Below are 16,895 nucleotides of genomic sequence, written 5' to 3'. Positions count from 1 at the left end.
CAGAGGTTGCATACAATGTTGCCATAGCAGTAGGACAGTCTAAGTACACTTCTTTTCTTTCTTTTGATACCCTGGAAGATTAAGGCACGGCCACAGTCTCCTATCTTTTGGTAGTCACATTGCTTCTCCCTGTGCAATGGGACATGAGTCTTCCGAGCCTTTGATTAGAAAATGTGTAAAATCCTAACAAAGCCAAATTGTGAGCCAGAGAGCGTGACTTGACAACCATGTCAAATAGATCGGAGCTAATTTTTTTCTGAAGAAAGCAAGGGTCCTCGGCCAAAATGAGGGGTTCTGTAGTTATACAAAAAGAACAATGGCAAAGAAACAAGAAGGCCTTGTCTATGGATCATATAAATGAATGAACAAGAGCGCAGCTCTGGGGCACACAATGAAATCATTCACAATTCCCTCCCAGTGTACACACATCCTTCACTGTGTTTGTGGACTGGACGCCCAGGCTCAGCAAACCCGCCAGCTTGCTCTCCACATTTCCTCCTTTATGGCGTAAGTCTTGAAGAACAATTTTCAAGCGCTGTATATGAAAGTCGGTGTTTAGATCTAGATATTGTAAATCATTTCCTCAATCCCCGGGGCACAGAATTAAGGTCAAGTTACAACAGAAAACGTTGTGTTACGGTCAGTGCATTTTCATTTTCTTATTTAAAGGAAGTGTCACAAGCCTGTTCAGCTATGTCTTCATTTATAGTTCTGATCCCATAAAGATGACATGAAAGGGTCTGAGACAAAGTGAAATGTTTGCACCCAGTATTGGGCACTAACCATTGCGTCCGTCTGTTTCTGCTGGTTCAAAATACTGAAAATAAAGATTTATGCTCATGACTTAGAGAAAAATGCTTCTTTCTTTACTGAACAGGCTCCTTTCCTCCTTCCACCCTCCTAAGCTTCTTAATTCATTGCTCAAATCCATCTTCTGTAAAGAAGGCTGCAGTTCATAGAAGTCTATGGAGAAAGGACTGGGATGAAGGATGAGAAGATGGATGAGAGCTGCAGCTACAAGTAACTGTGCACTTTATTCACATCGATCAAAGGAGTCTGATAGGTGAAGAAAGAAGCATTTTTCTATAAAGATATATTACAAACTTTCATAGGTTTGCTTGTACTATGGAATTACAAAAGAGAAAAAGCTCTTTAAGGTTGAGGCCTCATGTGACATAACCTTTTGTTTTCATCAGTAATGAAGCGGCAAGTGATATATTAATACAACTGGATTTGATTTTTTTTTGTTAAGAGCCACCCCTGACTACATGCTATCAGCTATGAGGAGGTGGAGCAGACTACATAGTCAGACTGATGTACAGCAGCCAACACGCTGATGAATCTACAGGTGACAAAGCTCAAAAGCAAATAGATTATATGGCAGACAATTTTTGGTTGAAATAATTATAGTATCGTATTTTCCAGCATATAAGATGACTTTTTAACTCTTAAAAATCTTCTCAAAAGTTGGGGGTCGTGTTATAGGCCGGGTATACAGTGGGGGAGAGGAGTGGAGGAGCGGGATCGCAACATCGCTGGGTATGTAAACATATTGGCAGCCATAGTAACTGGATCTCCAAAGCTAATGCCCGTGATCAGAGTGCACTCTGATCATGGGCATTAATACTAAAAAGTGTAAAAATAGCCCCCTGGGGCCGCACCTAATGAAGGCTGTTATAGCAATATTACTATTGCGGCTGGTCATAGTAATGCAGAGAATCTCCCATAGACTGCAATACACTTACACAATACACAAATGATTGCAGTTTCAAGCCCCCTAGATGGGGGCTAATAAAATCGTTAAAAAGAAAAACTTTAAAAAACATATAAAAAGTAAAAAAAAATCTAAAGTTCTAAATCCCCTTCTTTCCCTAGAATACATATAAAAGTAGAAGATTACTGTGAAACACATTATACACATTAGGTAACCCTGTGATCGAAAATGCCCGGTCTGTATGGTGAATGTCAAATTCAAAAGTGCAAAACTGCTGTTCCTTTTCACTGTTTCGCCTATGATATAAATAAAATGTGATAGACATTCCCCAAAATAGTATAACTATGGTAAATCTGGCCTCGCCAGATTGTCTGAGCAAAAAAAACGGTTTCCAGGCGGAGAGGCCGCATACGGACACCGGCAGTTTGCTTTACAACCCATTCAAGTGAATGGGTTGTAAAGCAGCCCCTCGGCAAGCCGTCACTTGCCCAGTTTCTCTGGGGTTTAGGACGGAAGCCCTGGGGCGGACAGCGGCGGTAGTGTGAACCCTCCTTTACAGAAAAGATGGTTCCAGACTGAAAACTAAATAAAAAAGCAATAAAGAGTATGCTAAGGGGTAAGTATGCATTAAGAAGAGCCCCCCCCCCCCCCACAGAAGAGGGGGAGTCTTATACAGTGAGTATATCCTAAACTCTATATTTTACCTGGTAAAGTTGGGGGTTGTCTTATCTTCTATATTTTCCTCATTGTGAACACCCTTATTATTTCCTAAATCCGATCCTGGCAGTATTATGGCAACTTTTACATTGCCCAGGAGTTGTAATATTGCGCCATTCAGTGTAAGTAACTACTATAGTCTTTATTCTAAAAAATGGCGGCAAATCTTCATTTCTATATAAGACCTTAAGATGATTAGATTGCTAATTGTAACATGACAATGCACGCTGTATGCTTCATACCTGGGTCTGATTTGTCACCAGATCCTTGACAACCATCCTCATCATCACAGTCACCACTTGTGTCCTCGGCTTCTGATCTGCTGTATCCTCCGCTACCTTCGGTAATCCGCCAGCGCTCTGCCTTGATCCTTTTTTCACTGCCCATCTAAAAACATAAAAGTAAAGGTATCACTCATTGAATATTATTGAGGTTATAGGATTTCATGACAGTTACAATAATCCCAAATCCTATGATTGTACATAAAAGCTATAATCTTATATTATAGATTACCTGTATGACTTTTCCATGCGGACTGTACAATGTATCGGCTGACCCTTGCTCCTGAGCCAAAAGGCCGCTATTTAGTAAGCAAGCAGGCAGCGACAAGTGTCAAGCACCCGACTATTTTTAGTTATCAGATACTTATGTGTTGAAGGACGATGTATTTTCCTATTATTATAACAACCCAATTTACTTAATCACCAAAATAGCAACAGGAAGAGCGTTTGGGAGTATAAACACATTTGGACTACGTCCCTATCTCTAAGAGCTTGTAATATCACCATGGAATAGTCGCTCTCCAATAAAGCCTCCATTGCACAGATGATTTGCTGACCACATTGTCTGGTCGCTGTCCAGTTGTTGAGACGCGGAATACAAAGCAGGAGCTGGCTGAACATTTTGCAAATCTTTAGTTTAATGTATCCGCCTGTATCCTGGGTAAAGCTGGCTTTAGATATCCATAATACGGCTGCATATCATTGTCCATATTCCTACCGTAACACACTGATGCTTTATTATTATTCGGACAAGGATATAAACTACAATAGGATGCTCAGAATTGCCAATTGTCCCAAATCTGCTTTCGGAATTCCATACAGTATATGGCCGCCTTTATCAGCCCCCACCATATAGTTCCCTCTTTACTGGCTCCCATATAGTATATTGTCCCTTTTTTGCCCCCACTATAATATTGCCCCCTATTTTGGCCCCCACACATAATAGTGCCCCCTTGTTTTGGCTTCCACACATTATATTGCGCTCTTTTATGCCCCACCCCCTCTTAAAAATCACACATAATATTGACTCCTTTTTTGGAACCACACATAATATTTGCCCCCCCTCCCCCAATAAGTGGCATGTTATGTCATAACCTATTGGATTATCCCAATAGTTAGAAGCCAATATTTTACTCAACCATCCTCTTCATTGGGTCTGGACAGGAGCAGAGATGAGTAAAATATCCTTCAATACCTGTTTACATAATCCACCAATTTTTTTCTTTTTAAAAAGATAACGCAATCTACTGCTGTGGGCCCCCCCATCTCAGGGGCCCACATAATTGTGTGGGTTGTGCTATGGATGTATTCACCCCATGTAGATTTAAAGAGGTCTTAAGACTTTCAGAAATATTGATCCCCCTCGGTTTTAAGGCTCTAACATTCAGGGTCACATACAATGGGATAGCACAGCGCTGACATTGAATGACACCAAGGAGGAGGCATGCAGGGTTTATTATAGGAGAGCCAGACTGCCCAATGGATCCTTGTAAATTCACATTTCGATACCGCAATAAAGTTCACTTTCTCTGAAGGTATAACTTTGTCAAAAGTTTCAAATAAAAATAAAATTCCTTTATAAATAAATGTCCAGGAGCTAAGTTGCTAAAAATTCTGTCTGCTTATAAGAAAGCTGAATGAAAACCTCTAAAGCTTTCATACAGGTAGTCACTCAGTCTTCAGAAAGCCATATAAATAAGCAATGGCATGGCGGAGTTTGTGGCAGCTTGAAAGAAGATGGCGGCTCGGAGACATATATTTCTGGGTGACTTTATGATTTTAGGTGTAAATGCTTCATGTTTCCCCTGCTCCAAGTTAATATTACATCAAAGAAACTATTACATAGTTCATAGCAGTTTCTTGGTCCTGAGGCGCAGTCACACACTGCAGATTTTGTTACGGATTTTATTTTTGCAATTGAAAATCAGTTTTATTTATGTGCATAAGTCCACGTTCACATCTGCATCAGCGCAGAGTCCGTGTGAAATTGTGCATATAAAATGTCCTGCAACCCTGACCACTTCATCTAGAGATATCAGGGAGAAAATAGATACTGTATGCCCGATGGACCCCGTTATAGTCAAGGGCGTCCCTTGGGATCCGATGACTGACCATTTATATTGTTTAATCCGTTCTTCTGATCCTGCGACAGACCGTAAGAATGGCTTAAACAATGCAGATGTGAACTCCCTCCAAGGCTTGCAGAAATCCATGTCCCTGCTGTCGAATCATCCCCATTCAGATGAATGGCACTAATTGTCAGGAGCAGAAATATCTGCTACAAAATCTGCAGCGTGTGAAGACACTCCTAGTAATTTACTTTTCAAGTGGAGCTCTACGCAATGCAGGTTATAGAATTTCTGCCAGTTCTGATCAGCCAGCTCTACATGGTTGTTAAAAGAGAGAACACTGATAACTTACTAAGCCCTTTACCTGTGTCGGACATGACCAGGACAGGTTTCTATTGAATAGAATAAGATTTCTATTCACTGATGGTAATTCAAGATCTTATATACTAAGTATACAAAATGGTGGCAAAATCTGTAATCCATATAATGACCAAATACGTCCTGTTTTTCTTTAGTCTATTTCTCAGATTATTATTTTTTTTTTGTTAGGGCTCGTTCACAACTGCGCCCGGTCTCCATTCTGCAGGTTTCCGTTTCCTGCACAAAACAGAGGCAGGAGATGGAAACCTGCAGGACTCTTTCATAGCCATTCATTTGAATGGGTTTGAAAGATGTCCGGCCGTGAGTGGCGGTGAGCGTTTTATGCCCTCCGCCGTGAAACCGTTTTTTTAAAATCGGACACAGAGTCGGACATGCAGTATTCTGTGTCCAATTTTAAAAAACTGGTTTCGCAGCGGTGAGCATAAAACGCTCACCACCGCTCACAGCCAGACCCGGTCTGACAGGTTTCCGTCTTCTGCATGCAGAAGATGGAAAGCTAAGAACAGAGAGCCGAACGCTAGTGTGAACCTAGCGTCAGTCAGTAGGTAAAATCCGCATGGACGCCATTGTTATAAAATCATCTCATATGTGAGGACCAAACGTGCTTCTGCGGCTTTCATATGATTACATTTTTGGTCTTGTCTATGTAGCCCAGAGATATGGTGAATTGAGCATTAAATGTCAGTCTCATGGATGTGGGCAATAGATTTCCCATCAAATGACTAGCAATTTGTACATGACCAACACAGAGAAAGATTAGTCAGAGGTTAGATCACACAGCACAAGGGGGAGAGCTGTTCGTCAAAGCAACAGTGCATTATTATGCTCCAACAATACCCAATACAACTGGCGTCCTTTATTCAGAACCCATCCCACGCCAGGGAAGTAAAGGACGACTGCAACCACCACCCATAAAAACAATTACCCCGCATGATACTAGTAGATGCAGCATCATATGTGGGTCTCATGAGGATGACTGCTACAAGCTACAAATATATGTCCACCATATTGCTTTCTATAGGGAGATCTTTTACTCCTGTATATGTCTTTTTGATTAAATAGAAAGTGGAGCCCTATATTTTTGTATCCCATTTGCTTGCTTTATATTACCAGATCATTTGAAGCGGGCTGTCCATGCTCGGCAACCATCAAACTTAACTGAACTTGAATTGTTTTGTAAAGAGGAATGGTCCAAAATACCTTCATCCAGGATCCAGGAACTGATTAAAAGCTACAGGAAGTGACTAGAGGCAAAAGGAGGATCTACTAAATATTAATGTCACTTTTCTGTTGAGGTGCCCATACTTTTGCAGCGGTCAAATTTTGGTTTAATGCATATTGCACATTTTCTGTTAGTACAATAAACCTCATTTCAATCCTGAAATATTACTGTGTCCATCAGTTATTAGATATATCAAACTGAAATGGCTGTTGCAAACACCAAAATATTTAGAACTAAAAATGATTAAGATTAATAGGGGGGCCCAAACTTTTTCATAGGACTGTATGTAGACTCCTGGATGACAGCGCTCCAGTGTTCCCCTTATATCTTAGCTTCTTTCATTCACACTAGAAAGGTTGAGAATTTCTCTCACAGATGCAGTTGCTGTATTTCTGCCTTACATACTATAGAACTGTCAGTGATACATTACAAGAAGAGGCAGAAAAATTCTGAAATATACAAAGGCATCATCTCAGTCCTGTCGGAGTGCCAGGAGGGGTCCTTCCTCACCAATCTGTTTTGGGGAGAAGAGATTGCAGAAGTACAATGTCCTGTAGTTTACTGTTTGTGTAAATGAACTATACAGAGTAATATCTAAATACATAGAGAGGCAGTGGATCGTTCAGTAGCCTTGGATTTTCCCCAGTCATGCCTGGAGTTACATTTCACACCCCCATGTAGAAACCCATTGACCCCAATCTTGAAACCCCAGGAGGAATGGCTCCATATTTAAGGGCCCATTCCCTTGCTCTTGGTGAATGGAGCAACGTCGAGATCAGGGTGAAACTACTTGTTGGCAAAGAGGTTAGCTTGAAATGTGATATGCTTTGAAACTTGTTGGATAGCTTGAAGAGTAAATCCACCAATTGGTTTCTGAACTGTAAGCCGTTGGCTGGTACGATAATGGAGGGGGTGTACATCTCACCCAGACCGTTCAGGTGGGCGAGATGAGAAAAGTCCAGGAGTGATTGTTCTCAGCAGATAACTTTTGTCTGCTGAGCATTTTGGTAAACGCTCAGTATTGGGCTGGATTTTTGAGGAATGGCAGGTAGGTTGGTAGTGGGACCTGTTACTCCACCTCCCTCCAGTCCACACATTGTGGATGTTTTTGCAGCGTGCCAGCTGCTGAGAGTTGTCCTTATCAGTGAGGCTTAAGAGGTCAGCTCCAGTAGCAGACCTTGGTTAGAGCTTGGCTGAAAGGTCAACAAGAAGGTTGTGCTATTGGAGCTGTGTCCTGGCTCTGTTTTCAACTTACTGTTGAACTTGCTATTATAGGTGAGGTAACCTGCACCTTATGTTCAGTTAGAGCCTAGCCGGGAAGGTATTCATTTTTGTATTGTTTTTTTTTTGTTGCTGCACTCTTTTCCTGTTGGAGTGAATAATAAAACAATATATTTTTGGACTGTTATTCTGGACTTGTGTGTCTATGCTACCCACCTAGCAGCCCCAGACCCTGACAGAACCAATGTACCCTAAAGTCACTCATGAGTAGGAGAGTAGGTTCTCCAGTAGTGAGGGGTACACCTCATACAACAATGAAGTTGAGAGCTCAACACTAGTCTGTCATCTTGCGAACTAGGCCTCATGTTCTACTGTTACTTTTCACCTGTGTTCCATATTCCATTGGCTGTATTTGTTGCATTTTTGACATCCACCTTAGTAAACAGAACTTCAGTGCGGAGTGAGTGTCCAAGTGTCCTTCATTGCTAGTGGGTGTCTTCAGTTGATTCGCTCATTGGTGTCTGGGTGGCAGCTTAGGAGAGAACAGGTCAGGTGCAGCAGTTCATGGGCTATATGACCCACTTGTGGCTGCGCTTTTGTTACTGCAAGGACACTTCCTTCTCACAATATTTTTCATCTAGTATTGATATGGACAATACTTCATGAATGGTTCATCTATAGACATTGACTACTTCATTTCATGTCCCAGTATACAATGCATATTATGTAAACCCTTTAACTCAATAATTGGAAGGGTTATCCCCTATATTTCGGCCATAGAGCGTATCACACTCTTCCAAAAGTGACCAAAGAACCATGGCAGTAGGCAATAGGGAAGTGGAAGAGGACAGGTACAAAAAGAAAGCAGGCAATAGGTTTTATCACACATTTATCAGCGTTATTCTAAAAATCATATAAAACCCTAAAACAAAATCTAAAAATAATTAACCCGATGCCCCCTGCTGTGATCAAGGAAACATCTCTACTTGAGAAGATGAGGAAGTCTGATAGATCAGTCGATGTTTTGTCATTTTAAAGGAAATTCCGCAGTGTGAATCTTTCCTGCGCGAGGAACAAGCATATGTGCTCTAAGATTCTATCTTCACCCCCCAGGCCTCAGCCTCTTCATATAAAGAAAACTGCAAAACATGCTAATCCATGGAGATACAAAGATGGTTAATGTCCTTGAATAGAGCCTACAATTTTAAGAGCAGCGCTGGAGAATTGTAGAGGAGTTTCCTGCGGTGCTGGAGTGTCGCACAGCTCATCTGATTAATGAAAGCGTTAATGCTCCTGATCCATCTTGTACACGCCGGTCTAGCCTCGGCCCTTTCTCACATGGTTGACGTTGCCTTCTTCAAACGCTCTCACCCTTCTTGCTGTATTTATTCTTTTTGCCTGGAGTAAAAAGCCTATACAAAATATATTAATCCAAAAGGTCACTTCTCTCCTAATAGACTTAATCTGGTTGCCACAGTCTCATGATGGCTGCAGCTTGAAGGTTGCTCTCAAGTAAAAGCAGGTTTTTCCAAGGCGTCTCAGCCCAGCAGCTCTTGAAGGGCACCATTCCGGCAAGCTACGTATCTTGTGTTCTATAACCTGTAACCTTCCCTAAATTGCCAGCCAACACAAGGCCAAGTCAGCCGCTCAGCATCAATACAATTACCTTTTCATCTGCAGGAGGAAGTACCGTTGTCTCGCTCCAATGAATGTTAATTCTCTACCAAGCTCTTAGAATAATTATTTGTATCTCAATACCCAGTTACCAAGGATCATTTCACCTCAGGATCAAGTGCCTGAGATGTAACAAAGTGACAGCTCTACTCTAACACCATACATGAACAAAAGGAGCCCAGATGATGAGCTGACATTATCCCTAAAGAAAATACATGGAAAGCCTAGACCTTGTTGTCGCGAGCATCCCTTCTCTCTCTTTTCGTGGCAGTATTTATGGCAAGACAAGGCTGTCAGATCTTGCTGGCTGTTTGGATCTGTCTGGCTGTTTTTTGGCCTGTAAAACTGCTGAGGTTGAGCTAGAGATTGCAGCTCTTGATATATTACTTCTGCAGTACCGTTTGTTAATTTGATTGCCCAATTACTATGCATTTTGTAGTTTAAAGGCAACTGATCCATACAGAAAACAGAGTATACCGATATAGACGCTACTTCTAAAATTCTTCATAATGAATGTGCAAGATAAAGGATATCTGCCAGCTCCCACATGGCTATTAAAGCAGATATGGTAGGTGACTTCAACACAAGCACAGTCATACCTGTACTTTATAATGTGATGCCCACAATGCTGTAAATTCTGCTTTTTATGTTTTATGCAAGTAATCTACCCAGAGACCTGGGGGTGTGGATTCCCAGCCCGAGCACCATCCATCACTGTATCTCCCCTGCTAGCTCTGTCCCGCACCCCTGGCGCTGAATGCTGCCAATAATGTGAGCTTATGTTCAGTGTGAGAGGAGTAGGGCAGGGATGGGCGGAGAGACGCAATGATAGATTGTCTTTGGACTGGGAATCCATGTTCCTGATGATCCAGGCACCTGATTTATATAAAGAATAAGATAAGGGCTACATGACAACTTTGGCCACAGAGCCCATATTTTTTTGCAACTAGAAGACACAATGACAGCACCTTGAAGGTCGCAATGTGACTACTCCATTCAGTAACACTGGTATAGGAGTCACAGGGTGTTGAGGCAGGATTTGGAGCATTGTTAGCATTAAATTATACAGCACAGGTATGACTGTACAGTGGGGCAAAAAAGTATTTAGTCAGTCACCAATAGTGCAAGTTCCACCACTTAAAAAGATGAGAGGCATCTGTAATTTACATCATAGGTAGACCTCAACTATGAGAGACAAAATGAGAAAACAAATCCAGAAAATCACATTGTCTGATTTTGTAAGAATTTTTTTTTCAAATTATGGTGGAAAATAAGTATTTGGTCACCTACAAACAATCAAGATTTCTGGCTCTCACAGACCTGTAACTTCTTCTTTAAGAGTCTCCTCTTTCCTCCACTCATTACCTGTAGTAATGGCACCTGTTTAAACTTGTTATCAGTATAAAAAGACACCTGTGCACACCCTCAAACAGTCAGACTCCAAACTCCACTATGGTGAAGACCAAAGAGCTGTCAAAGGACACCAGAAACAAAATTGTAGCCCTGCACCAGGCTGGGAAGACTGAATCTGCAATAGGCAACCAGCTTGGATTGAAGAAATCAACTGTGGGAGCAATAATTAGAAAATGGAAGACATACAAGACCACTGATAATCTCCCTCGATCTGGGGCTCCACGCAAAATCTCACCCCGTGGGGTCAAAATGATCACAAGAACCGTGAGCAAAAATCCCAGAACCATGCGGGGGGACCTAGTGAATGAACTGCAGAGAGCTGGGACCAATGTAACAAAGCCTACCATCAGTAACACACTACGCCACCAGGGACTCAGATCCTGCAGTGCCAGACGTGTCCCACTGCTTAAGCCAGTACATGTCCGGGCCCATCTGAAGTTTGCTAGAGAGCATTTGGATGATCCAGAAGAGTATTGGGAGAATGTCCTATGGTCTGATGAAACCAAACTGGAACTGTTTGGTAGAAACACAACTTTTCGTGTTTGGAGGAAAAAGAATACTGAGTTGCATCCATCAAACACCATACCTACTGTAAAGCATGGGGGTGGAAACATCATGCTTTGGGGCTGTTTCTCTGCAAAGGGGCCAGGACGACTGATCCGGGTACATGAAAGAATGAATGGGGCCATGTATCGTGAGATTTTGAGTGCAAACCTCCTTCCATCAGCAAGGGCATTGAAGATGAAACGTGGCTGGGTCTTTCAACATGACAATGATCCAAAGCACACCGCCAGGGCAACGAAGGAGTGGCTTTCTAAGAAGCATTTCAAGGTCCTGGAGTGGCCTAGCCAGTCTCCAGATCTCAACCCTATAGAAAACCTTTGGAGGGAGTTGAAAGTCCGTGTTGCCAAGCGACAGTCCCAAAACATCACTGCTCTAGAGTAGATCTGCATGGAGGAATGGGCCAACATACCAACAACAGTGTGTGCCAACCTTGTGAAGACTTACAGAAAACGTTTGACCTCTGTCATTGCCAACAAAGGATATATAACAAAGTATTGAGATGAAATTTTGTTACTGACCAAATACTTATTTTCCATCATAATTTGCAAATAAATTCTTACAAAATCAGACAATGTGATTTTCTGGATTTGTTTTCACATTTTGTCTCTCATAGTTGAGGTCTACCTATGATGTAAATTACAGACGCCTCTCATCTTTTTAAGTGGTGGAACTTGCACTATTGGTGACTGACTAAATACTTTTTTGCCCCACTGTATATGTGCTTAATTCACCTACAAGGCACTATGGCTACTTTAATAGCCATGTGAGCGGTGGCTGACTTAGCCTTCGTTCACTTGTTTTTATGCCTCTTAGATTTTCAGTTCAGAATATTAAATTTTTTTGTAAAAAAAACCAAAAACAAACCCTTGCTCTGTACTGCTGAGGGGAAAGAGCCCCAAAAGGGTTTCATTCACTGTGGAACTATTGGAGACCCCAGTCCCAGAAATTCCACAACAGTGAATAAAACAGTGGCTACATACATGCACTGCTACTCTCTAGGATAGGTCATGATCAGAATCATTTGATTGGTGGGAGTGACCACTGTCCTGGCCACACAAAATACAGCTTCTATTTTGTAATCCCACCATTGGCGCCATTTATAATACTTGACGTTTGACCAATTCTGTCTTGACCATTCTTCTGTCTTATCCCTGGAGTATTGTATGAGCTTGTTGTTTTTTATTAATTCTTTGCCACCACCTTGTAATGCCTTGGTCTGATTATTTTGTTGCAACCAATCGCTGTGTCATTGACTTAGTTCCTCTAGAATCGCTCTGCATTGACTTAGGTCTTCTAGAACAAACTATTTAGGATAGGTGACTGGGGTCAGAAGCAGTGGTTATAACAGAGGTCTAAGGTGCATTGTGTTGGTGGAAAGAATGGTCGGTTCGGTTTTCCCAAGTTAGGAAGATTTACTTTCAGCAAATGTTAATGAATACTGGCAATTTTACAGCTATTCCAAATAATCCAATGCATTTCTTCAGACAGATTAAATAGAACCTCTGAGATCATAGAAAAATCTTTAAAAATGAAATTATTGAAAGGGCTGCTTCGAAAAGTTCATCTACAATAACCAAGATTTAGTTTAGTAACAGTTGCACTGCATACTTGCTGTAGTAAGATTTCCGGGGGATGTCTTCCATTTGACCTTCTACAGAATAATTTTGCAATCTCATGACTTGAGCTGGAAGCCTGTACCACTATTAAAACCTCATCCTGTCCTGCAGAAGCCTGGAATTTCCTCTGCTTGACCTAAACTCCACCTATGTTGACCACTAATAAGACTGGGTCTAGAACCAAGTAAAGGGTGGAATGAAAGGTCTACAGCAATGCTAGCTTCAGTGAATACAATATTATGAGACTGACAAGAGAGAACGTATCTGTTTATGATCATTATCGGAATTTCTAGTATGACAAACCATGGACGTGAAATAAAGCAACTCACACCATGAGAGCAGAGCGAGATATTAATTCACCAGATGTTCTGATAAACAATGGGTTAGTGCTGATCCAGCAACATCTGTTCAAGAAAGAGACCCCAGACGGTTCGGCCCACCAGGGGACAGCGGCACACCTGCTTAGCTAGTGGAACCTTGCTGGTAATCTTCATTTCCCCTTTTTAAATTAATGCACATTAAACTCTGAGCTGGGAATAGATATATTACAGCGTTGCTCACTCCATAGTTTTTCAGAATAAGGAGCACAGGGAAACCTGTCTCCTCCACTTCCACTATATTGCTGACTGCTGTAGAGCATTTCCTCTAAGGGAAACTTCAGTCGGATCTGAAATAGTGTCTGTAATGGCCCTTCATATTGACTAGGGCAGCTTCCACGGAAATTGTTAACCAGCTTTCCCAAGCTTCTGAATTGCAAATCTACCTAGCTATATAGTCATATAGTCCTTGGCTATATAACTAGGCAGATTTAGCATAAACTATGCTGTGCTATTAGGACATTCCAGTCTATATACCCCATAGGGAAACAGACGTCATAGAGGTGGTCCTTGGAACCGGATCTCCTTGTTTTAGCAAGAGTAGAGACCAACTGCATAACCAATTCTCATGGACATCTGTACTGTAAAGCATCATGCAAATGGCTGAGTGTGTAATGGGGGGGGGGAGGGGGTCTAATGTGCCATTAGGATGTGATGATTATAGGGGAGGTCTTATCCTGCTCCGTTACATTGGAATGGAATCTTCCCCCCAGTGAATCAATGGTGAATGGAAGCCTCTTGGATGATATCTGAATGCATTCTACTATGAAATGGTCCTCTCTCCCTGTTGTGCACATTTGGTTGTGTACATGTAGCCTAAATATTAATGCCCGAACCATTGGAAGGAAGTTGGCTGGGAGGTCATGTTCTGGATACTAAGGTGTAACAACAATTCCCTATGTCTTGAAGATGGTATTTAGTTACCAGCCCCAGGAAGCAAACTGAATCTTTGCCGCCAGCCGCTACAGTTCTGCTTGAAGCAAACTTTTTTTTATGTAGATTGTGAACCCCATATAGGGCTCACAATGTTTTTTTTTTCCTATCAGTATGTCTTTGTAGAATGGGAGGAAATCCACACAAACACGGGGAGAATATACAAACTCCTTGCAGATGTTGTTCTGGCGGGATTGAAACCCAGGACTCCAGCGCTGCAAGGCTGCAGTGCTAACCACTGAGCCACCGTGTTGCCCCTAAGCAAACCTATCAACTGATATCTGTTTCCCTTAGACCAGAATATGAGCCCTGTCATATATAGATTTATAAGAAGATTTTGAGCACTCCTGACAGGACTCCTAGTAGGGACAGTGAGAGTCCTGATTACTCCGCCCACACACAGTGATTGACAGCCTTCTGCTTATACACACTGACACATGGACCGCTGTCAATCACTGTATGTGGGCGGGGTAATCAGGACTCTCCGTCTCTCCTAGGAGCCCTGCTTTTTACTGCTACTCCAAATCATATAAACCTATATATCACATAGCTCAGCTTATCTCCCTCCATCATACCTGGTGCACACTTAGGGCAGCATAAATCACATTACAGGTTAAGAACTTTGCCCCCACATTTGCAAGGTATGTATGTGGTGGTGCTGGAAGGGGCTGAGTAAACAGATGGACATGTTTCTTCCTATTTCGTAAGGATCAGTTCCAGCTGAACAGATGTTGTTAGAAAACAAGCAGTGATAAATATTGTTAGTAGTGTACAATATGATTAGTCATGAAGTCCTTGTCAGGGGCGGACGCCATTACTCCTCTCTTGTAGCACCAACATTTTCTGTTCTATTTTCCTTGTTTTTCTTACTAAATTGCTGTGACACAGTTTTCTCATGTTAGAAGTCTCACAGCGTCAGACTCTGGGTAATTCTTGTGAGAATAAGGTCTTGTTTATTTAACAGCTGAATTTTATTAGCAGAAATATGTTTTGAGAACTGTCCTCGGTCTTAACATCGATGTAGAAATGGATTATCCATAAAGCACAGCACTACAATGGGGGTCACCATATTCACAGATGCAGCTGCCAGACAGCCGAGCAGATATTCAATCCAATAAGAATAATATTACATGTAGGTTATACACTCGCAGATAACTCTAAGAGAATATTCACACACTTAAAATTCGCTGCATAAATTTCTTCAATTGCAAATCATCTCCATTAATTTGCAAGTGGTTGTTTAGACGCCAAACACATGGATTTCCGGAAACTGTTTCTGCATTTTTTAGGGGGCTCGAAAGTTGCAGCCAGATATTTGCAAATAAGTCTATACGAAATTATGAGAATGTCTACACAGCATTTTGGGTTTATTTTGTTGTTTTTAGGGTCAGTGACATGTTTCTAAAATATAGGATGTATTTTTCAAGGGCAACGTCTACATGGGGCTTGTATTTGCTCCTTGTGTTTTGTGCAGGTTTCCTACAGACACTCCGGCTTCTTTCTACACTCCAAAAACATGCTGAAACTACCTCTACTGTATCTGTGTGAGTCTAGAAATTTTACATAGTGAGCCCCAACCCCCAGCACTGGGGAATAAGCTGGAAAATGCATAAGTGAATAATAAGACTGCTTAAACGGATTCTACCATTAAAGTAAGGTGTTTTTTTGTAGTTACCACGTCAGAATAGCCTTAAGAAAGGCTATTTGTCTCCTACCTTTAACAGTCACCTCCGGTCTGCCATTCGGTAGAAATATTGGTGCCAGAGAACTCTCTCCAGTGACACCTCCATCTTCAGCTGCAACTGCCTCTTCTTTCGTCATCTTCCGTCTTGGTCCAAACTCCGATGCCTGAGCAGTCAGCTCTGCCAGTGAGACAAGCAGAGCTGAATGCGTATGCCGGCCGGCAAGCATTTTTGGGAGGACGCTCGCTCCTATAGTTCTACTGAGAACTACAGGAGCGTACTGCGCATGCGCACAAGAGCATGCCTCACAAGAGCGGGTTCCATTTAAGGCGCGTAACACATTGAAATCAATGGGTTAAAAAGCATCCCATTGATTTCAATGTGTAACGCGCGTAAGACGGAACCCATTGAAGTCAATGGGATTCTGTTTTGAAGCGCTGACTCTGACACAAATTTACGTGTCAGAATGACATGATGCCGCGTTACATCATGGGCACAGGCCCTCAAGGTGCCCTATATTATAAAAATAGTGGACAAAAGTTGGAACTGGGGCAGAGTTGTTTTTTTTAATTAGATTTTTTTTTATTATTGAAGTTTTCAAATACAAAACTAAAAGCAGTAAGTTAAACCGATTCCCATGTGATTGCTGAGGCCCAATCGCAGACCTCAGTGGTGACCCTGGGATGCATGATGTCGCCAAAAAGGCCAGAAGAGGACCCAGGGAAAGAATCGGATACCAAAAGGAGGCCCAGAAAAGCGAAGATGAGTATGATTATTATTTTCTTTAACACCTCCCCTGGGCCTCCACCTGAAAAAAAATAACAGCTTCATTTTCGGTTTGCCAGGGACGAACCTCAAAAGTTTCATGTTCAGGCACCCACAAAACTTCTGGAAAATTCAGGTGAAATCAGGTTAGATCTCTACAAATAATTGAAGAAACTGACACTTTGTTTAATAAAGTATATGACAAGGTTCATGCTTTCTACAACTACGCCACATATTTATTGTGTTTTTACTGCTCCGCCCATACA

The 16,895-nt window shown here is 41.8% G+C and overlaps 1 protein-coding gene across 2 annotated transcripts in view; it reads right to left on the bottom strand.

Moving 5' to 3' along the window:
- Nucleotides 1-16,895, bottom strand: part of LOC142198100 (glypican-5-like) — a 185,564-nt gene that overhangs the window by 29,366 nt on the left and 139,303 nt on the right. For both annotated transcript variants that reach the window (XM_075268930.1, XM_075268931.1), the window contains one exon: nucleotides 2,674-2,818. In XM_075268930.1, coding sequence (XP_075125031.1) covers nucleotides 2,674-2,818 — 145 coding nt within the window. The remainder of the gene's footprint in view (nucleotides 1-2,673; nucleotides 2,819-16,895) is intronic.

The sequence above is a fragment of the Leptodactylus fuscus genome, chromosome 3 (assembly GCF_031893055.1).
Source record: "Leptodactylus fuscus isolate aLepFus1 chromosome 3, aLepFus1.hap2, whole genome shotgun sequence".
NCBI lineage: Eukaryota > Metazoa > Chordata > Amphibia > Anura > Leptodactylidae > Leptodactylus > Leptodactylus fuscus.
Note: the sequence above shows the minus strand (reverse complement) of the source record. Positions and strands in the feature narration are given on the sequence as shown.